Source organism: Mesoplodon densirostris, chromosome 14 (assembly GCF_025265405.1).
Source record: "Mesoplodon densirostris isolate mMesDen1 chromosome 14, mMesDen1 primary haplotype, whole genome shotgun sequence".
NCBI classification, from domain to species: domain Eukaryota; kingdom Metazoa; phylum Chordata; class Mammalia; order Artiodactyla; family Ziphiidae; genus Mesoplodon; species Mesoplodon densirostris.
The window spans coordinates 38233125-38256893 of record NC_082674.1 but is presented as its reverse complement, the minus strand read 5'-3'; the positions used below and the strand labels follow the sequence as shown (position 1 = coordinate 38256893).

General features: G+C 48.8%; 1 protein-coding gene across 2 annotated transcripts in view; it reads right to left on the bottom strand.

The window, feature by feature from the left end:
- Positions 1-16394, bottom strand: part of EPAS1 (endothelial PAS domain protein 1) — an 89432-nt gene extending 73038 nt beyond the window's left edge. The window contains exon 1 of one of the 2 annotated variants that reach the window (XM_060116638.1): positions 15827-16394. In XM_060116638.1, the coding sequence (XP_059972621.1) occupies positions 15827-15852 (26 nt within the window). In that variant the 5' untranslated portion in view covers positions 15853-16394. The remainder of the gene's footprint in view (positions 1-15826) is intronic. The other variant, XM_060116639.1, reaches the window with a different exon arrangement.
- Between the last annotated feature and the right edge of the window lie 7375 nt (positions 16395-23769).

Here is a 23769-nt window from a genome sequence, read left to right as displayed (position 1 = left end):
GCCACGTAGGGAACAACTCCCACCCGGTCACTGCCCCTGGCCCGACAATTGCTAATTGTGGTGAGGACCGACAGTGGCATTCTCCTGGGACTCTGCTGTGTATTTCCAGTCGCCACCAACACACAATGGCCCCTACTCCTCTGGTGTAAACACTGCCAAATAAGACAAACAATAACATCACCACGACAGAAAAATAACGTGCCCAGAGAGAGAGCACCAGCCAGTGGAGAGAGGCTGGGGTCAGGGACCTGCTAACGTGGGCTCTTCTGCTCTCTGACTTTGCGATCGCATTTTTGTGCCTTGCTTGTTTCATCTATATGGTGAGAATGACAACTACTTTAACCTGCATCATGAGTTTTGGGAAAAAATTAAGCACTGACTGAACAAACGCAAGCAATGATAATGCCAGGTTGAGGACAAAGACCCGGCAACCCTAGAATAATTATTTCACTTAACAAATTTTTTTTTTTTTTGGCGTTAGGCGGGCCTCTCACTGTTGTGGCCTCTCCCGTTGCGGAGCACAGGCTCCGGACGCGCAGGCTCAGCGGCCATGGCTCACGGGCCCAGCCGCTCTGCGGCATAAGGAATCTTCCTGGACCGGGGCACGAACCCACGTCCCCTGCATCGGCAGGCGGACTCTCAACCACTGCGCCACCAGGGAAGCCCTACTTAACAAATATTTAAGGAGCACCTCATAGGTACCCAGCACTGCCCCAAACGCTGCGGGTATGGTGGCAAGCAAGGCAGCACGGCCCCCGCCCTCAAGAAGCTTACAAACTAGGAGGCAGCAACAGATAATAAGCGGACAAGTGAATGACAGCATGTGGGGAATCTTTCAAAAAAAAATGGAGAAGGGGGTTGGAGGGCTGGCAGTTAACTGAGGGAGGTGGGGATAGACTTCCCTGAGGAGGTGATATTTAAGCGGAGCCCTAAGGCCCCAGCAGCTGTTCAGCCTCGAGATGGGGCTGAGGGAAGGGCCAGCTCAGGCACAAGAGAAGTCAGGGATGCTGCAGGTGACAGATCTGAGGCCAGAATGGAGTGACCTGCCAAGTTTCATTGTCACTATGTGGCAGAGCCAAGCTCTTCATACCCAAAGCCTCTTCCCACTACCAGCAAGACCAGGAAGCCCAGGCCTCTCGAGGCCTCAGTGTGCCCCTCATTTCTACATCTCCCAACAAGCTGCCTGACCTTCTGAACACCTTGGGCCCGGCACTTAGTCCCTTTGGGGGCCCATAGTTAGTTAGGTTTTGCTTGTGAGAAACACAACAACAAGTGGGACCCGAGCAGCGGCGGTGCAGATACAGCTCTTTAGGTCTCGAGATCTGGGGGTGCTGAATCGAAGGGCAAATCCCCACTTGTAACAGGATGGCAGCAGCCATGGACCCTCGTCTCCACAGGTGAGGGGGAGAACAGGCCACGCACGGAAAGGGGCACATCCACTGTCAGACCATTTTTCAGGAGTCCTGGAAGTTTCCTTGATCTCTTGGTGTTATCAGATTTCCTCCCATCTCAGGAGATGGGAGAAATACAACTCAAACTTGAAAATCATGATTGGCAAGAGCACATAACCCTGGGGGCAGTTGTGGGTAGCGGCAGTTAAAGGCTGGACAGCTAGCGTCTCCTTTCAGCTTTCAGCGTCTGCTAAGATTCCCTCCCAGGGCTTCCCTGGTGGCGCAGTGGTTGGGGGTCCGCCTGCCGATGCAGGGGACGCGGGTTCGTGCCCCGGTCCCGGAGGATCCCACGTGCCGCGGAGCGGCTGGGCCCGCGGGCCATGGCCGCGGAGCCTGTGTGTCCGGAGCCTGTGCTCCGCAACGGGAGAGGCCGCAGCAGTGAGAGGCCCGCGTACAGCAAAAAAAAAAAAAAAAAAAAAAAAAAAAAAAAAAAAAAAAGATTCCCTCCCAATTGCAGTCAAATTGCTCCAACAGGTAGTGATGTGCCAAATGGTTATATTGCTGTTCTTGTTAACAACGCTGCCTTAATGGTCTGTACTTTATACTCTTCAAAGGTCTTTCTATTGAGATAATGGTTGCAAAAATTATTTTCAAAGTGCAATACGCTCTTAAAATGCATGGTTTTACTGAAACTCTAGCTCATATCAAACTTATAATAACAGTACTCATAGAAAGCAGTTAGTGTATCTAACCCCCATTTAGGAATAGGAAACAGAGAGAGGTTAAGTTACCTTTCTAGGTCACACAAGTCTGAAAAAGATCTAGAACAGTCTCTCAGAGTCCTAGAGATTTTTGAGAGCTCCTCTGAACCTCCTATGGAGGCTGGCTTTGCCAGGGACACAAAAGAAGTAAAAAGTGGCCCTAGGGGCATTTACAAGCTGTTTGGCAAAGCAAAGGGTAAGAAATATGGAATGCTGTGGTCATCCCCTGACACTAATTTTGGAGGCAAAGGAATTCAAGTGGGTGAAAGTTTGTCCCTTTCCAAAATAAACATGTACTCTGCCTTGGCCCAGAAAATCTAACTCCAGGAGAATTGTTACGTCATTACCCTTGTAACATTTGGATCCATACAAGGAGCTGCAGGTGGGCCAGCGTCCCAAGGCTTATGTTGATCTGAGTGTGGAAAATGGTTCAAATGTGCTCAGATGAATGGCTCAGGAAAGAATGAATCACCGTTCATGGTCATCTGAGACTCCTTTCTGCCCGGGTGCTCTGGTCACCAGGATTTCTCAAGGCCCAACGCTGGCCAGTGGCTTCTGTGACCACACCACCACCAAGTGTGCCCAGGTCCCATCACCGAACTGACTCAGGTGGGGCAAACAGTTTGCTAGGAGTTTCGCAGAGGTAAAATTGTTATTTTCAAAAGTACTTTTACTTTGGAAAGGAAGAGAAAAGAAAAAAAAAAAAACAGAGAGGAATAGACATGGTAAGTTCACAGGTTTCCTACCCTAATGGTGTCCTCACAGATTAGCTGGGTTAGATCACCCTCCTCTCCCTTCCGAGGGCCTATCTGGAGCTGTGGACAGGTGGATGCTAGACTGGAATTCTAGCTCTAGCTAGATTAAGGTAAACACCACTTCCTGGCCTATGGGGTTTCTCAGGACATCCCTGAGGCCACTTCCCAGGGACTGCCCAAGGCCCCAGACAGCCCCTGTGTCTGGGCTGGCTGCACTGAGCTCTGTGGCTCTCCACCACCTGCAGTCCCGGGGGAGGAAGCCCCCATCCACCTGGCTCCAGAGGGCCCTTCCTGGGCTCAGGCCCAGATTTCAGCAGGCTGCACAGAGTAGGTGTTAAATATGAGCACATCACTGAATAAAGCAATCCTCCCTGGGAGGGGGAGCAATTTCCCAGTTCGACAACCATTTACGAATTACTGAGGGGCTGGAAAAGGAAGAAGAGATGGGACACGCAACTGCGACAATGACATTAAATTCCAAGACAAGAGCTATCAACAGTAGCAGCCTCCCTTGAAGTACCATTGGACAGGGTGCACTAAAGTGACTTGCTTGGCCTCTGCTGGGCCCTGGTGAGGGAACTTCTTCAGGGATTCAGGATCTCTGCCAAGTCCCTGCTCGCAAGTGTCCAGCCATGACCTCAAATGCTTCTAAATACCTCCAGGAGAAAGGTTATACCTGCTGTGGGTATAACTACCCTACCCCACCGTCCAACCACCCTTTGGTGTTTACACTAGAGCCAGCTGGAAGATAACAGACGTGCCCTGAGCAGCTCCCAGTCCAAATAACTCCCAAGAGAAGCAGGCACTGCTCCTGTGGCCCCAAGGCAGCCCTAAGATTCCATCACATCATGACTCAAAGAGGAATCATGATGTCCTCAACTTCCCAACACCAGCCTGGGCTTGGTCCCCCATCTCCCATCTTTTAACACAGCTCCAGATTCAGCTCTGGAAGGAGCGGGCTCCCCAGCACTGGCCTGTACACCCTCATTATTCCTACCTCATTTTACTCCAGCTGTTCACCCCCGCTGGAATGCCCCAAACCCATCTGCCTATCCAAATTCTACCTAATCTTCAAGACCTACCTCTTCATGCTTCTCCATCAAGCCTCCCTCTAATCTATGCTGATCAGTTCCTTTCCTGAAACTATTCACAACACACAAGATCTGTTTGCCCTTATTCGCACTCAATTACTACGCATCTTCCACAGTTTGCTCAATGTTTTATCTGAGCTAGTTCTGACTTCCTAACAAGACAGCAACATCGTAAAGATGGGGCTAAGACAACCATTAACATAAGCCATCTTGCATTGTTTTAAACAAATCATTTTAGGAATTCCTTGACTCACCAACTAGACTCTAAGCCTCCTGAGTGCAGGGGACTAGACTCTAATGCCTCTTTGTAACCTCACTACATGGCATGGCGCCTGAATTTAGTAGGTAACCTAGAATGCTTGTACAGGGTCATGACAGTATCCACACAAACTTCACTATGTGTATGGTGGGTGACCAAGGAGGATGGGTAAGTTGATCTGAGCAAAGGTTTCTGCCTAAATCTCTAACCCACTGCACTAAGCCCAAAGTTCATGACATAGATCGAATTACTGAGTCTACAAACAATTACTGGGCACCAAATGTGGGCCTCTGTTCTGAGTGCTGTGAGAAGAAAGAACAGAAAAAGATAACTGGGTTTCTGCTCCTGAAGGGCTTACCACTTATGTGGTGATCAGGGACAGATACACACACACACACACACACACACACACACTGAAAAGCAAATTGTAAGAGCATCATACAAGTAATAAGACACAGACCGAAGACCATATAAATGCAGGGGTAACCAGTGTGCTGCGAATCAGGAAGGCCCCGTAGGGAAGATGATTTCTAAACTGGGAGTGGGTACTCCCCTACACACACTTTCCCACCTGGCTTTTTTAAACTTTAACCTAGAGCAAGTAAGTACTTTGTTGTTTGGCTGGTACTTGCCTTGGTGCATTGGGCAATCTTGAAGTGAAGCACTGACTTCACAATACTAGCCTAATGTTTGCATTTGATGTAAAATCATGTATCAACCGGACCTGCCTATGGTCTTGTGGGTATTTTTTTCTTTTTCCTCTCTCTTCTTCTTTTTTTTTTTTTTTAAAAAGGAAAATAAATAAAGGGCTCAAATCTACATGAAAAAGAAAAGCAGAGCCCAAGAGCCAGGCTTTCCAAGTGAACCAAGAGACATTAAGCAATTGTATGATTTTTTTAATTAAGCATGATTTTGGGGACTCAAAATATGCACGGTGTTTACAAGGCACATTAGAAAATGAGACATCCTTGCCCTTGAGCAACATGTAATGTTGCTGGAAAGACAAGAACACGTGAAATGTCATTAGATAACAAGGAAATATAATCAGGCGGGCTCTCTCGCCTAAGTTGCCAAGAGCTAGAAAGGAGTGGAGGGGGAGGTGCTGGTGTGGGAACTACTGCAGAAGGTTCTGTAGGACTTGGGGGACTCGAGCTCATGCTAGGAAAGCGGGAGATACTTGAGTACAAAGAGAAGTCAGGAGAGCATCCTAGATGGAGGGACTGGGCTGAGGGAGCAGAGGTGGGAAGGAGACCTGGGACGTGGAGTGAACCAGCCCTTGCGGCAGAGCGAGGAGACCGGCACATCTGGGGTTCAGGAAGCACACTGGGTGATGGGGAATGGGGTGAGAGGGCTGGAGTGGGGTCCCTTATTGTCAATGAGATGAATTCCCACAGCTGTGGAGGCTGCCCTTGGGAAGAAAGCTGGACCAAGGATCCATGTCCTCATTCAGGTTTTGAATGTGTCTAGCTAATCCTTGGAGACCTTCAAGAGAAACACTCAAATCCACAGAAGGAACCCCTTCCCCACCCTGAAGACTCTCTGTGCTCCAAGGTCATGACAACCCTGCCTAAAATAGGGGCAGTATCAGCACCCTGCAAACCTGTTCTGAGAGGCTAGGAAAGCTATTTTAGCGGCCAGGCTGCTTCCCAGCCAGTCAGATAGCAGGGAAATGCATGGGGGTGCTAATTTCCAGAGAATATCAGAAAGCACCAGAAAGTGGGGCAGCCACACAGTGGACCGGGATTTCCCCCTGACTTCTTGACCACCCCAAAGAACCTCACCAAATGGGAGGGGCTGTGCCAGCCGTGCCAGGACATGCAGAGCGAAGGCAAGGAAGCCAAAAAATGGTGAAGGGGCTGGCTCCCATGCCCCTCCCACTAATTCCCCTAAATCCCTGGTATAGAAGAAAAGACAGACTCCTGTGGCATGGTGATATGGTTACATTTATAGAAGCTCCCTTGTCACCAGCAAAATGTGACCTTCATACTTTTCTTATCTTAATATCTGGATAAACATTTGTTGTGCAAGCACACAAATAAAGGTTCTAAGGGTGAAATGTGGTGTGTCCAGTAACACCATGCAGCTCTGAACCCAGGCACCAGAAAACTCCTTTTGGCTCTGGAGATGACTTCTCTCTCTCTTTACCCTGGGCACCAAAATTAGCTTCATCAACCTCAGCCAGTGCTGGAGTGAAGGCTGCCATGCTAAAATAGTATCTGAGAACTCTTGGAAACACAGGAGAGAAACATGAGGTTACGGTGGTTTACAAACACTGAAGAAAGCAATTTCACTGGAGTGTTTCTTAAACCAAATATAGAGGGAAGGAGCATTATTGGGGTTTAGCCTGGAATCTTCACAGAGTGAATGATATTCTAGCTCCCTGAATTCTCCACATGGCATATTTTATATACCGTGACATACTCAATTAAACATGAGTATTTCCATTCAGAAAAATAGTGTAGAGGTTATAAAACCGCTCATAAAAGAGTGGTTATCAAATGATCTGTGCTTTACTTGCACGGTCCTATTATTTCTAGAACACTCTGTAGAAATATCACAGAGTCCCATTTCCCCATATATTTGACCATCCAGAATTGATTTTTTAAATTTTGTTTTGAAGTTCTGAAGAATGGGCCCTCAAACAGCTCCTCACAGGCACAATTTTCTGCTATTTCCACGTGGAATTCATAAACAGAGACAAGCAGCTGATTTTGTGTGTGCACATAAAGCCATTTCCTGCAACTGCGTATGACGTATTTTCCGGGACAATCTTACTCAATACTCCAAAGTGCTTCAGCAACAGGAAGCTGTAAAGGTAGGAAGGAGGCCTGTAGATATTTGCTGTAATTACTCATTAGTAATGAGAGTAGTTAGCTTTGAAGTTTGAGTCACCGCCTTTGTGCTCATGCTCCTTCATTAGCTTATAACAGGTGCCCAAGAGGACACCTGGGTCCAGTTGTAGCTTTCACTGCAGGTGACATGGTTTGCTTCTTTTCACAGCTCAATTTCTCAAACATAAAATTAGGATAATGTGTTACCCTTCCTTCCCCCTGCCCTCTACCCAGAGGCAGGCAGGACAAATCTTATTCAAAGTGGTAACAATATGAAAAACTTGTATCAAGGGTAAAATATACATATTTGTTAATACAAATACAGCATCAAGAGACAGAGAGACAGAGAGAGAGAACTGTACTACTAGATACCCAGCACAGTGATTTAAATGATTATTACCAAAAAAAAAACATACACTTTAACCAATGTATTTTTAAAGGATTTATAAAATGCTTCTGAACACAGATTGAGGCCGTGTGTCCCCTTATTCATAGTGAGACACTGACTCCCCACACTCATAGGTCAAGAGCAGGGAGACTCAGATTGAAAATGAGACCAAAAGAGTCAACTAAAGCTGTTACAGAATTCATGAACTTCCAAAAAGACTATCATATCAGCTGTATCCCCAGCATCTGTGGGCAGCCAACACAGCAATGGGGGTTAGTTAACCTCCAACATTACAAGTGTGAGTACAGAAAATGGAGTCATTTTCCCACTCGTGTGCTTTATTATACAGCTTCATCCAATAAAATCACTCATCTGTTATGATTCCTAGCACTAACCTCTCAGGTTTGAGTTTTTTCTTCGAAGGTACCATGGATATGGGATGCAGAAAGTCACTGGAGGAATATAAGAAGAGATTTCTAACAATCCACTTCCTTGGCTTTGTAAAATTGGGAAAACACCAGATGGGGGCATGGCAAATCAATAAATATTTTTTAATGGGGTAATTTTCCTTACTGACAAACCTTTTCTGAAATATCTTTCCACGTGAGAAAAGGACCTGCTTCCCAGAGTCATTATCTCACATAGAAGTTACTTGTAACTTTAAAACTATAGAATTTTTCCAAGTGAAGGGGGGAAAATGTGCCTCCTGGGAACATGTAAAGGCTCTGATGGTCATGCCATATTATAAGTTTGCTGATGTACAGCTGGCCCCTGGAAACAGTCTAAGGAGGTCAAGCAAACCGGTACTCTTGAGAATATAGGAAAAAACAAGACCACTTAGAGGCAGATAACATTCTGGTCCATTCCACACACCTGTCTGCTTGGCTCCAGAGAGCTCACAGGGCCCCGTCACTCTTCTTGATCTCATACTTGCAGATCAGTTCTGTGGCTTTCCATAGCGGGACCAGACCATTGGTGACAAACTGCACCAACCTCTACTTGAAAATCACAGATACTGGCACGCCATGCATGGCCACCACACATACAGTGATGTGCAATTGCCAATATGGCTTGCTTCTCTCTCCGTTATGATATGTTCATGCAATTGTGTTCTACAGCACTGGGAAAACTCAACAAGCCCTTCGAGGTTCACAGTGCAGAGGCCAATGGTGTGATGGCTGTGAAAGCTTGGGGCTCATCAGAGAAGGTCTCTAAAAAAAATGCACCATACTATATTGCAATGATCACAGCTATTCTTTATTTTCCCGTCCATTCTCTCCTTCCTGTGCTCACAATTTCAAAAGATCAAAAAAGGGCCAGAGGCAGTCTTGTGCAACTTGATTTGGAGATGGCTCTCCAGAAGCCACAGAGGAAGAGCTTCGAACAAGTTCTTCTGCACAATGGAGTCTGAAGGTTACAGGAATTACTTAAGTCTTGCCACCTGTTAAGAGTGGGAGGTGGAAAGCTTTGAACTTCTTGGGGGCAGTAGAGAACCATCTCCTGCCAGAGTGGAGGAAAACCCATGAAAAATTAGAGTTTCCAGGGCTTCCAAGTCTACCGTTCATATCTTCAATCCCTGTCTGCGTGTGAGGTTCCATACAAGTGATGAGTCGCAAAAGAGAAAAGTAATTATAATACTTATAAATACATCAGCAAAAGCAGTTATCATTTATAGAGTATTTTCCATGGGTTGGGCATGGTACTAGATACTTTATAGATATCTTAGGTAAGGTAAGGCAGTGTGGATCACTAGTTAAGAGTACTGGCTCTGGGGAAATCAGCTCGGTGCTTTGTGTCCACCTAGAGGGGTGGGATAGGGAGGGTGTGAGGGAGCCGCAAGAGGGAGGGGATATGGGGATATATGTATACGCATAGTTGATTCACTTTGTTATACAGCAGAAACTAACACAACAATGTAAAGCAATTGTAGTCCAATAAAGATGTTAAAAAATAAATAAAAGTTTAGAAAACATACTAACAACAACAACAAAAAAGAGTACAGGCTCTGGAGGGATTCTGCCCCATTCGAATCCCAGCTCCACCCATACTACCTATTTGACCTTTGGCAATTCACCTTTCTATACTTTGGCTTTCCCATCAGTGAAATGGGGATAATAACAGGGCTTATCTCACAGCTTGTTATGAGGATTAAAAGAGTTCACCCATGGAGAGTTCTGAGGACAGTGCTTACACAAATAACACTAAGTGTTTGAGTTTTTTTGTTTCATCCTACTACAGATATAATTTCTATTAAGGACACACACATTCCTAGTACCTAAAAAGACCTCCAATAATTGTTTGAGGACGATGGAAAACACGTGGAAAAGATTTCATGGCCATTTTAAGAAGCAGTAACAAAATGAACCACACCACACATATATACAACGTAATATTACTCAGTCATTAAAAAGGAACGAAAGTGTGCAATTTGCAGAGACATGGATGGACCCAGAGGCTGTCATACACAGTGAAGTAAGTCAGAAGAAAAAAATGAATATCGTATAATATCACTTATATGTGAAATCTAGAAAGATGATACAGATGAACTTATTTGCAAAGCAGAAGTAGCGACACACACACAGAGAATGGATGTATGGATACTGGGGGAGGGGGTGGGGGAAGGGAGGGGTGGGATGAACTGGGAGGTTGAGATTGACATATATATACTACTATGTATAAAACAGGTAACTAATGAGAACCTACTGTATAGCACAGGGAACTCTACTCAGTGCTCTGTGATGACCTAAATGGGAAAGAAATCCAAAAAAGAGGGGACATATGTATAGCTGATTCACTTTGCTGTACAGCAGAAGCTAACACAACATTGCAAAGCAACTGTACTCCAATAAAAAAAATTTTTTTTTTTTTGGGTGGTACACGGGCCACTCACTGTTGTGGCCTCTCGCGTTGCGGAGCACAGGCTCCGGACGCGCAGGCTCAGCGGCCATGGCTCACGGGCCCAGCCGCTCCGCGGCATGTGGGATCTTCCCGTTCCAGGGCACGAACCCGTGTCCCCTGCATCAGCAGGTGGACTCTCAACCACTGCGCCACCAGGGAAGCCCTCCAATAAAAATTTTTAAAAAGAATGAACCACACCAGAACTAAGCCTGTGCAGGGCACTCGGTTCCCCTTCCTCCCATTACTGAGGGTAGACATGTGGGTGGACAGACAGGTGGGTACAGGTAAGGTTAAGCTGCACTACAGAATCTTTACGAGATGTACACACCAACCTCCTCCCCCATCTCCAAGACAGGGAGAGACACTGGCAGTGAAATGTAGGACCTCTCTGAGACCTGAACAGTAAGATCCTAAAAGGTAAGTCAGTCACCAAATCAGACATCCAAGAGCAAGGGCTTGCCTTCTCCAGATCACAGAACTTTTGAAAGCCTATTAGAGCTGAACTGACTTCCCTTGGGGAAAAATATGCTTTTATCCATAATACCAGCAGCCAATTTCAGAGGCTCCTGGACCACCCCTCTGAATCCCATTCACAAAGCCCAGATTAAGAAACTCCTTCTCCCTTCTTGGTCTTCCTAGAATCATAGCTATCTCCACGATTATCCTCAGTGGGACCAGAATCTCTATCCCTAGCCTCCCTCCATGCCCCTCACCAAAGCAAGTGTACAAAGAAGAGTAAACATTCAACTTTGGGGGCCCTTCTGTCTATGGTGTCAGAGAACACCACAGGGATACCCTCGAACCCCCCCCCCCACTTTTCATTACTCTCATTACCCTCAACACTGACTCCCCCTGTTTGACCTCCCTCAGAGCCAGTCTTCATGCTGGTGATCAGGGCCTACCCTGTGTGATTCCAGGGAAAACCAGGAACCCATTCTCCCACTCCCCAACACACAATACTTTTCAATAATTGTCTGTGCTTAAATGTGTAGTTACTGACTGAAATGCTATTAAGAACTTCTTGGGCTTCCCTGGTGGCACAGTGGTTGAGAGTCCGCCTGCCGATGCGGGGGACGTGGGTTCGTGCCCTGGTCTGGGAAGATCGCATGTGCCGTGGAGCGGCTGGGCCCGTGAGCCATGGCCGCTGCGCCTGCGTGTCCGGAGCCTGTGCTCCGCAACGGGAGAGGCCACAGCAGTGAGAGGCCCACGTACTGCAAAAAAAAAAAAAAAAAAAAAAAAGAAAGAAAAGAAAAGAAAAAAGAACTTCTTATCTTTAGCTTCAAAAGATTTGATCTCAACAGAAAAGTGACAGGTAAGCTGCCAGCTACTGTATTTTTAGTTAAGCTTCCTTGTGTGTTCTTCCCCTCCCCACAAACTAAGCAACTTGAAGACCAGGACCACATTCCCTTATTTCTTAATATCTCTTAGCATTTTATCCAAAGAGGAAGTAGGTGTTCAATACACATTTGTTGTCTTTATTGGTTTACATCGTGAATAGCAGAGCTGGTTTTCATCATGAAACTAGACATTGGTACTGGGGAGGGTGGGGGTAAAGGGTACTGGGGACCCTGAGAGCAAACATTGCTAACTTTACAATATTGGCAAAAGCCCTACCTGCTATGAACTATCAATGATGGTCAGTACCAAATACAATAGGGAAGATTCATTAGGCTAAAATGAAAACACATGTTGGTATGGGACAGAACTGAGGAAAATACACACACACAAAAAAAAGCCAATACCACTGGAGAGATTTCCTGAGAAGTAGAAAAGCCTAAATCTTGAGATAATTAATGACAGCAAATATTTTCAAATGTATTGGGCTGAAATCCTGGAGCACTAAGAATTATCTAATTGGTTCCTTCTATTTGTAAACATTTTACAGAATAGATTCCTAGAAAGTTGAGGATCACCCTACACACACACACACACACACACACACACACACACACACACAGAGAGAGAGAGAGAGAGACACACACACACAGACTGACTTACATTCAAAGTGAATTAAACAGTTTTGGTCTCATGGTTTTCACTCCTAGTGAAAATGCCAACTTATTCAATACAGGAATCAATCTATCAATAGTAGCTGCTTGAAGGTCTCTGCTGACAGGTAGTTCTCTGCCTCATAAAGCAATTTGCTCCACTGGAGAACAGTCCTTGCATAAAATAATTGTAAGCTTCCCATCAGCAATGCTGAAAAAAACCTGTAGTCACAGCATTCTTTTGAACTTCATGAAAGCTGTGTGAATTAAATTTTATTCACCTGAACCTATAATGTGTTACATCAATTCCTTATCACACCTGCATTCTGGTAATGCAATTGGAAAGAGACATCAAATGTTGAAGGAATATTTATAGTAAATATATTTAAATTGAGGAAAACTGTCCAGCAATATTTTTGCCTTCCAAATAGAAAAACAGGTGGGCTTTGATTTCATTTTAGCAGATGAACCACTACATCCAGTTGGCAGGGGGAGACAGAGATAGAAAACATCTGATCTGCTACTCCTGATCTTCCTCCAACTGAAGGCCCCACCCTAAGCAATCGAAGCTTTCTGGAAAGCAGCTCTGAGCTGGGTCTGGCTTTGGGAATGGACTTTGATCCCTGATTATCCAAAGATCCAACTTATATTTACCCAAACCACTCTCCAATCCCCATGTACCTAAGAACTTCCAGACTATTTTCTCTTCCAGGGAAGGGGCTCAGAAATTGTTTTATCAGGAATTGAGTAGCCCAGACACTTTCTAGCTCTTCACAGAACTAGGAACCCTGATTAATGAGACCTTCAACTTCACTCCTGACAGATGAGCGCAGAAAGTGAGTGAGTGCAGCACCCTTAGCAAGCTTGTTTCTGGCCATCTCTGATGTCACTAGGAATGCCCACCACGGCTAAAAGAGCACACTCTGAAACCCAGTCGGCCAGCCAACGTTTAGAAAGCAAACTCTTTTTTATTAAACATTAACATCTCCATCGATGCATGAACATTCTGGAACAAAATAATCCTGTCCACTTCTTGAAAGACTGTTGTTAGAAGGAACATTGCTAATGTTCCATGAATCTGGAATTTGGGGGAAGAAATGGCTCTGCAGAGCCAGAAGAATCACATCTTAAGAACCTATACACAGAATCCTAATCTGAAAGCGCCCATAGCAGGTGTCACACCGGACTTGTGAGGCACTCTGGCAAAGCTAAGGACCGCCACTTACATGACACACCAACTTTCAATGCATTGGTTCACATATTTGAATTACACCTTGGTCCTGCAAGGAGCATGCCCCCAGCAAACAGAGCCAGACTAGAAAAGTAAATATGTCTCAAAACAATTAGCCCAACAGGAATTGGACAACCTCTCTTAGGACTCCGGCTGGTGAGGGACACAGTTTGCCCTGCCAGTCTGCGACATAAAACCAAAGGCAAGGCGCAGAAAGCAGACACGCGGGGCCACCGCCTCTAGCCTCCTACGCATCTCACAGGCAATCCCCACAGTGGTTCTTAAACCTGCCGCTCTAGCGAATAATTCGGAGTCTGATTACCCAACTTTTTCCTGCTCCGATTCTGGCTCCCTCTATCTCTAACGAAAGAGGCACTACAGCCAGGTATGTCGAAATAGTTCTGCCCCTGCTCCCAAGTTTCTTGCGACGATTAACATACATAATAGCACAGGACCCGCGCAAAGCCGCGCGGGAGAAGCTGACACTTCACACATCTGTCAAGATTACCATCAGGCCCCACCTCCGCGATTGCAACATTCACCGATAGGCATCACAGTTGTAAAATGTACAATAAGTTCCCTCGCCGGCTCCAGAGCCCAGCGCGCGCAGAGGAGTTGACTATAACTTTGTCTTCTGATCGTTCAGTCATTATTATTGGCAGGCTATACTGGTTTAACAAAATGCGTTGGAATCTTCAAGTCCCTTCCCGGCTTCGCTGCCCTTCAAAGACACAGGACTCCAGGGCTGCTCCGAGGCCCCCGGGGACGAGCGACGGCTGCAGTCTCAGGGCCCAGAACGGCCAGGGCAAGGCTCCCTCAGCCGTCTCAAGCCTGGGGGCGCCACCGTGACGCGGGAGGGGAGCTGCGGCCGCAACCCGGGAGCCGAGCTCAATCCCCTCCCCCCCCCCAGCGATCCGGGAGCGAAGGGCCCGGGCGCTCGGCCAGAACGGGCGCGATTCGCTCCTGTTTATCAAATTCTTATCGGTGCCCCGAGGTGGGAACCGCCGCTTTCGACCAGAGGATACACGGTTTCTGGCTCCGCTCCCACAGTGGAAGTCGGAACAAGAGTAAATCGACCCAAGCACTGAGCTCTTCGGGCTCCCCGGCTCGAGGCCGGTCAGCCCCGCCCATCGCGGCTGGGTCCCCCATCCCCGAACCACCGCACAGCCTCCCAGCAGCTGATCTCCCGCGGCTCTGGCCCTGCAGCCGGCCGCGCGTTCGATTACAGTTCTCCGCACACCAGCCCCGCCAGCCGCTGTCGAATACGGGGCTGAAAGCTCCAACCCACGGGGCAGCACGAATGGAGGTTGGGAGGAGAGGGGGGTCAGGCGGCAAGCCACGCACGACTGCGGGAGGCAAGGCGGTTCCCACGTCTGCGCGCCACGCCGTGCGCTCTCACCCTCGCCGGGAGAGGGCAGTGAGGTTGCCTCTCCGCTAGTGCCGAGAGGCTGGCGAGGGCAGGCGGGCAGATCGTGGCTGCCCTTCTCTGTCCTCTTGGGAGAGAGACAGCGGGACATGCCGGGAGCGCCCGGTGTCGCCATCTCCTCCCCACACACCAAGACACCTGCCTCCGCGAGGCAGCCCAGCCCACTACCCACTCTCCCGCCGAGGCAAGGTGCGGGAGCAGGAAAGGGGCTTCTCCCATCTTCCGTGGGGTCTGGAACCCTGGAGTGGGGCCCTTTGCTACGTCCTGGCCGCTCTGCCGGGGCCCTTCCCAGCGCCGCGCTCCGCCTCCAGCCCCTTGCCAGTTTGGGGAGCAGCACCGGCAGAGCTCGTTTGGAAGAACCCCAAGGGTCCCGAGGAAAAGAGAGGAGTGGGTGCTGCCCCTCATGGGGGCCATGAGAAAGTCGAAAGTTGACCTGAGCCGAGTCAACCAAGAAACATTTCAACATGCTGGCCGCGGGGGTTTGGTGCGGGGGTGGGTTTGAGGGGATGGATTTTAGAAGGTACCCCGGGAGCACCTCCGACCTCTAGGGCCATCTCCCTCGGCCTCCTGGCTTCGCTGCCCGCGCAGATTCCCGACTCCTTCGGGCCACAGAAGTCTCAACCGCGAAGCCGCAGCCGCGCGTCCCCAGACGGGGCACCTGCCCTCCCCTGCCAAACTTTCCAAATCAATCCCCCGGCCTCAAAGACCGCTCCGCGCTCCTCTCCCAGCGGCTCGCGGTCGCGCCGGTCCCGCGAAGCCCCGCCACTCCCACCCCCCACCCTGGACCAGCTCCGGCCGCCCGTTTACCTTTTTTTCTCCTTGTCAGCTGTCATTGTCGCGGGGGCCCTTTGAGACGCTGAGCACCTGAGCTCCAGGGCCGGTGGGGGCTGCCGCCGCTACTTTCGCTGTGGCCCTAGCCCACTCCCGGAGGCCCGCGCCTGTGTTAAAGGTCCCGAGTGCTCGCAGGTCCCGAGCGCCCGCACAGCCAGGTGGAAGTTTGCGGGCGGCTGGCTAGGTGCGGGGGAGGGGGTGGAGAAAGGTGACGGGGAGGAACCTGCACGCGGAGGCGGGGTCGGGAAAAGGAGTGGGAGGAGGCTGTCACACGCAAAAGAAGGGCAGCGAGAAGGGGGCCGAGGTTCCTTTTTCCTTTGAAAAGGAGTCAGGAGTCACTCTTCTGGGTTTTCAAAAAAGAAGAAGTGGCTCAAACGACGGGAGTTGGCAGAGTCCGGGGCCGGGAGGACGCGGAGGCTGAGATGACCATACAGTCTCAGGACACTGCCGAGGATTGTACGGCCGCCTCAGGAAAGCTGGGGCGGGAGGCGACGGGCGCCGGAGCTGTGCGGCGGACCGCTCGCGAATGTCGGGCTCGCGGGGCCGCCAGCCCACTTTAAAAACTCCGGCGGCCCGCGGGGGGGGTGGGGCGGGCGCGAGGGGCGCGGGCGCAGCGGGCGGGGGCGGGCGCGCGCCAGAGGGCCCCGCCCCCGCCCGCCCCGCCCCGCCCGCGCCGCGCGCTCGGGCAGCCCACGGCGTCCCGGCCAATAGGGAAGCGCGGCCGCAGCCTCTGCCCTGACCCCGGCCCGCCCCACTGCCCCCGCGCTCCGCTCGGCTGCGGCCCGCCCGCCCCGCTTCCGCCCTCTGCGGTTCCAGAAGTTGTTTATGAGGTCTGCGGGGTGGCGGGGAGCTAGGGGGGATTCCGCACCGGGGAGGCGCACCTTAAGTGGGCCTAGGCGGCAGCTAGGAGTCGGTCTCCGGGAGTGCTGCAGGAGCGGGAGTGCCCCCGTGCGCCGGCGTCCTCCCACCTCTGCCATGGGATCAGGGGAGCGCCGAGGGTCCCGCGCTTCGCAGAGCCGCTCGGCGGTGCAGCGCTCCTGCGTCCTTCGCCCCGCTGCGTGTCCCCTTGGGCCCGGTGACGGTAATTCCGAGGGCCCCAGCGGCTGTGCTCTCGGCCTGGGCGATGCACTTTTTTTTCCGGCAGAACGGAGCTGGCTTTGCCGTCCGGAAAGAGAGAGGCTGGAAGACTGAGCCCCTGCGCCTTTGAGTCCGCGGAAAACAGTGCAGTGAAACTGAGCTAGTGCTGCCTCTGCTCTTCTCTTCCTTAAGCTGGCACGTCGGTTGCTTGCGGGGTTGTGCTGAGCTAGCGGGGATGCGGGAGAGGAGGTCCTTCGAGAGGTCTAGCTTGCCGCACCCCGCTCCCAACACCTGGCCACCGCCGCGCGGGTCCGGGCCGGTTCAGGATTGGAGAAGGCAGTCTGGCTTTACAGTGTAATCTTGGGATAAGAGTTGACAGCGTGTCCTCAAATCGCAGAATTTCAGGGTTGCCCAGTGTATTTCCACGGTCCGATTGAAGCCCTGGTAAGGGACTGCAGGTGCTGGGTGTGGGGAGATCGTAGAGATCCAGGGGCAGGCCGTTAGAGCCTAGGGATTTTTCCAGCTTCTAATCTTTAAGCGCTGTTATGGACCCGCGCCCGCTAGGGAGCCTCTGCTCTGTTCTTCGCTGAGCTGCTCTCCCAAGAATCCCACCCTATTCCCTACCTACATGGCCCCGATCCAGCAGGGATATTTCTGGAAGGGACCGGGGGCTTTTAATCTTTGAAGCTCATTTGAGAAGGTCCCTGCAGGCTTCACAGGTATGAGTTGAAGAGAAAGCGTGGGTGGCACCCTGAGACCCTAAGCCTTGCTGTTCCTTTTCCCCCCTTAGTTTCCCCACATTTTATATAAAAATAATCTGCGTAATGAACCTTCGGGACTGTTATACTAAGTGAAATAAGCCAATCACAAAAACAAACACCGTGTGATTCCACTCTTGAAGTTTCTAAACTAGTCAGATTCATAGAAAACAAACAAAAAAACTAGAAGGGGGTGGGGTGAGGGATTCGTGTTTAATAGGCATAGAGTTTGTGTTCTGCAAGATGAGAAAGTTCTAGACAATGAACAATGTGAACATATTTAACAGTACTGAACTGTACGCTTAAAATGGTCAAGGTGGTAAATTTATGCTTTTTTAAACCATAATACAAAAATAAATGTCAAGAAAAAGTAATATACATAAGAAGAATTTTTTGGTATAAGTCTGTGTCACCACCAAAATACAAAATAAACGTGTTTTTCCCTTGCATCCTGTAAGAGGGGTGGAGATATTTTTCAGGAGCCTTTGGAAGGCACTGGAAAGCAGAATAAGGATAGGCGAAAAAAGCAGCGGAGAACTGAGGAACCAGGCACATTTTCTCATTTTCCTAGGGTGGCTGAGCACTGTGCACACAGACTTTGAAACCAAATATCAGGCCTGACAGTTAAGAAATTCAAACAAAAATTGCAAATTCCTCTAGGGAACCCTTTCTTGGTGCTGGTGGGTTTCAGGAATGAGTTGATTTTGTATCGGGCTTCTCCAGCCAGCCGATCCTCATGGACACATTTACTTGTCTTAATGCAGAATTCAAAGTTGTGAGACACAGTTCTCTGTTAATTAGCAATAAGCTTACTCACCTCCCTTGGGACTGGAGTGGGAGAAGAAACAGGTGCTTTGATGGCTTTCAGGTGCCGAAAGCCACGCACTGCCAGAGCAAGGAGAAACCTCTGAGTCCTCAGCTGTGCTCTCCAGTCACAAAGCAACACCTCCAAACCAAAGAGAACATTTCAGCAAGGTTGAGCTTATGAAATTCACTTCTTAGGTGTTAAAAAAAAAAAAAGGTGGAAAGGTAAAGTGTCAGTCAAGAACACATCAACTCTATTAACATAGATCCTTCTCATGGCCAGCCTGCCCATGTTTCTAATCGGGACTTTTGCCCTCTAAGCGAAAGGTCCCAAGCTAAAGTAAACAACCACGCAGATTTTGTGGAAATCCCAGTGAGTAACTTTGCAGAATCTGGGATTTTGGCAGTGAGAGTTTCGCTAAAAGCCTATATAATTCTCAGAAGGATTGGAGGCTGCAGAGCTGAGGGGCCCAATGACCTCTCAAGATTTCTTCTAGGATTCAGTTCAACAACCTTTGCAGGAAGGAGCTGAGAGTGTAAACCAGATGCAGGCTTGTGGCTAGAGTGTCCCATTTTACTTTTTAAAGCCCATGGAGAACTAAAGGAGAAAAGCTTTAAAAGATGATGGCAGGGAGAGATGGATCCCAGGATTTAGTGTCTCTAGAGACCTTGATGTTTTGGCCACAGAGGGCAGCAGAGGGCACTGCTAGGCAAAGCACCCAAGCTGCTTAAGATGGGAGCAAACTGCCCATCTCCCAGCAAATCTTCCCACCTTCTCCCAACTATAGACCGAACTGCTTGGTGACAAAGGCTGTGGCAGCAGGGAAACACCCATCTTGTTTTAACAAGGAACAAGACTGGGTCTCTAGCTTCCTCTCCTCTATAGAGCACACCCCTAGGAGGATGGGATAGACACAAGGAGTTAAGTTACAAACCTGATAGATAGCAGGCACCTGGGATGCAGTGTGCAGATGGAAGAAATAAGACCTCAGTAATCCGTTAAAGTAACAGTATGGTCCAGGATGTGGTTGGAAATTATGTTGGAATGGTAGGATCTCCCAAGAGAAGAGATATTGGAAGGCTGGGCTATTTCTTTAGTATTTTACAACTTTCAGTGCATTATCATATATCAGGGCTGAAACTCAGGTGAGGCAAGAGAGGCTCTCAGGGTCATGCAAGACCCCGCACTAGTCCTGGTGCTACCAGGTATGTTGTGCTACCAGGTATGTTATCTCAAGGATTACCCATCTGGCCCTCATCTGGCCATTTAGTTGTTTGGTGGGTGGGAGAGCCTGCAGGCTTGGGAGCAGAGATGGGAGGAAGGGCAATCACAGAGGCCAGGCTCTTTCTCTGTTGAAATAACACTTGAAATAACAAGTAACACTTGCATGTTACTTCCTCCAAACGAAACCAACTCTTAAGTTGTGACTTGACAAAAATCTATCCTCACACTTCCCGTCACTGAACTCCAGCACCAGAAAACCATACCCTACCCCTCCCGTGTCTGGCTTCAGGCCAAAGCTATGGGATAGTTCACACAGACATATGCCATATCTAACATTAAATGTTGTGACTTTTGACACCCCCAATCCAGAATCTGTCATCTTTCAAAAAGAGTTCTGTGAATTTTATGGAGGAAAGGGTCAAGCTTTTTTTCCTACTTGAATTCCTAAGTGCTTATTGATAAGAAGGATCCAGTTTTAAAGAACCACAGATTACCCAACATCTCAAGTCTGGCTAATCAATGACTTAGAGACTAATGGCTTCCATTTCTAGGTCTAGGGATGAGGTTTTTGCCCATGAAAGGTCCTGTCTATCATGCTGTCCTTAAACTAGTAGCAAAGGAGTCATTGGTCCATGGCTACCATGTATCCTGCTTCAGGGCATCAATCTGGTGGAAGAGGAAGAACCAGTGGCTCCCTTCCCTCCAGGAGGGGACAATCTATTTGTGCACACCCTGCATTTCCAGATAATGAGACACACATTTACTCACTTTTCAAGGCTTCTGAAATCAATAAGAATCTTTTAATGTAGTAACGATTCCCGTTTTCTCCCCAAAACTATTTTTAAATTGATATATACAATTTATATATTCTTAAATTTTTTTTAATACAAGAATTGAGAGAAAAATCATAGAGTCTAAACAATACGTGCTGTAAGAATTTGGTGATGGAGGGTGGGAGGGTGGAGAGACTGAGTGAAAAAGTAGAAAAAGCTAGAGTCCCAGCCATGGAAGCAGCTAGGGCCCAGAGAAGCCCCACCTAGACTGGCCCATCTGCCAGGCTGGTGGGTGCCATCACCAGGGTGGTCAAACCACACATATGTGGGAGGAACAGCCGATAGAAAGGACACACCAGCCCCACCTTAGAGAGAAAAAGGCACAAGCAGAAATGAAGGTGCTACTGTCACTAAAAATGATGATATTGGTCGCCAAACAGCACTACCCTGGAGCCTGCATAACTAAGGATGACACAGAATGGGGGTCAGAGACACCCTCCCCACTCCTGTAGTGTGGCTTTGGCCTATCACCGGTTGTTAAAATGGGACTTTTTCTAGCTCAGTTTCAACTGAGGTCCCAAGACGAGAGGAAGCAACTCCCCTTCCTTCCAAAATACAGACCCGGAGAAAGAGCTTTCTGAAGATGGTTTTGCACGCTTTAGCCAATGCTTACCTCAGGGGAGTGCCTGGATTGATATGGATGAGGACTAGACGTTGGGTCTTGAGGGTAGAGTTGTCAACGTCATGGAATTCCCCCTTCCCATACCACGGAGGAAAGGAGGACCCTCCTGACCACTCTCTCCAGGTCTAGTGACTGGGGCTTCCTGTAGACCATGTACTGAGGTTGATACCTGTCCCCTAGAGCTTGAGGGACACAGGAGATTGCCTATGGGTGAGAGGCTGGCCGAAGTGGCCTGTTGCAGCCAGGGGGAGGGCTGGGTTCGGAAGTTCCTCCCTCTCACCTACATCATGGCGATGGTGCATGTTGCAGGTTGGATTCCCTGGAAGCCAGCGTGAGGGGGAGGTGAGCATAGAGGGAGGTTTACTAGGGAGTGGTCTTGGAATCAGCACCTGTGGGAGGAAAGGGAAGGAAGCTGAACTGGGCAGAGGGAGGAGTGGAGCCTCAACAAAGACCTCATCCAATCCCCCCCAACCCCCCGCCCCAGGAACCTCTGAAGCTGGAATGGCCCTTCAGAGTTGCCCTACAGTGAGGTGGAGGGGCCAGGACTTTATACCTCTGCACTGATCAGCCGTTGGTGCTGGCCGCCCTTGGGGAAGAGGTATGACCTTGGGCAACAGCACCTGGGGGAGTACGCCCTTCATTTCTGAAGGGGGATCTGGGCAGCCATCACTAGGTCTATTACCTTGCCCAGTGTTTACAGATTGGATGTGGAATCCACAGGCTTAACCATCTAGGATTTTAAAGAGGATACTGTCCAAATGCACTTCTTCAAGGAGATCTCAGCAGAAGAAAGTGGAAGTGCCACTGGAGGAAGAAACTCTGGGAAGATCACAAGTGGCCAGCTGCAGGAGCCATGAGGGCTGCAATTAGAGGGGACCATTGGGGAATATCCAGCAAACACACCAAGATAACGAAAGGGAAACAGCTGCCACAGGGAGTTACACCCATGTTAGTTAAAAAAAAAAAAGAAAACCCTTTCCTACTCTACTTTTCCTCCCTCCTATACTAGAGAGACAAAGGTAAGGTAGTAGGGGGATGGGAGTAAATGTGCCAGGTGAGGAATATCTTAGTATCCTCAGTACCTAGCAGGGCACCTGGCATAAAATGGGCACTCAGTAAATGCTGACCAAATGAACACATGAGTGTATGAATGGACAAACGAATGAATCTATTAAGTCAAGATTCTACGTTGCAGGCAACAGACACCATCTATCCTCCGTCCACACAGACTTCCAGGCTGAAGGAGGTCTGAGCTGAGGACAGAGCTTTAACTTGGGATGAAGCTTGGAGTTTTTATTATTACACTGGACTCAGACTATTATTTAGTATGAGCATCTTTACTGCTTAAGAGTGACTGGAAAAGTCTTCGGACCTAAAGGAGGTTTTACTCAAAATAGGAACTAAATAGTCCATCAGAAGTTTAATGGAAGAAAATAATAATGTCACCTTGTAATTGTACCATACAAATCCCACTTGTGGACTTCCCTGGTGGCGCAGTGGTTGAGGGTCCACCTGCCGATGCAGGGGACACGGGTTCGGGCCCCGGTCCGGGAAGATCCCACATGCCGTGGAGCGGCTAGGCCCGTGAGCCATGGCCGCTGAGCCTGCGCGTCCGGAGCCTGTGCTCCGCAATGGGAGAGGCCACAACAGTGAGAGGCCCGTATACCACAAAAAAAAAAAAAAAAAAAAGAAGAAAGAAAAAAAAATCCCACTTGTTCAACATAACTGTTTTAGGGGTCTTTGGGTCCCTTCAAGGCTGTGCATGTGGATGACATCAAAAGCCACAGTAATGTTGGAGACTCATTGGAAGAGAGTCAAGAGGTGGCCCAGGAAAAGAAAGTGGGCCCAGGAGGCAGTGGCAAAGGTACTGACCCAATTTTGAAGGAGGACTTAACTATGGAAATCACAGGAAGTGCTATAGAAGGCTAGGAAGAAAATGGCAGCAACAGAGAGAACTTGTGGAAAATGCTCCAGGGACTCCCAGAAATAAGTGATAGGGAGGCTGCAAGAGGGAGGGACATCTTAAAGCAAGAGTCAGCCAAATGGGGCAAACAGAGGCCAGAGTTAGCCAAGTGCACCACACATTTTCTTAATTCATTCATGGTAATGGACATTCTTTCTTCTTAGCCCCTTGGCATCTAAACCGTAGCATCTTTCTATGTTTGGGGAGTTCCTCATTTACCTTGTGAAGCAAAGCCTGCCTTTCACTACAGAAAGTAAAAATACCAGATGCCCTAGGCCTCCCTGGAACTCAGGATATGGACATGAGACTCAGGTTCTTTGAATCAGACACAACCGCCCAGACTTTGAATCTAGTGGTTGAGGGAAGCAGGCACCTTGCAAAGTGGGTGTCACCTTGGTGACAGCATCTTGATGCCAGCACTGCTGGCATCAGCATCCAGAGTCATGCGTTCGTGCAAACTACAGTCATCTGCAATGACAACTACGGTTCCAGTTTGAGGCTTTGTTTCTGGTTGCTGTACCTCTGAGGCTGGCTCTCCAACCCTCCCAGAGATTTTGTGAGGTACCCAGAACTTTTTAATGAACCATTTCTCCTCAAATTAACTAGAGATCATTTCTGTTACTTGCAGCTAAAAATC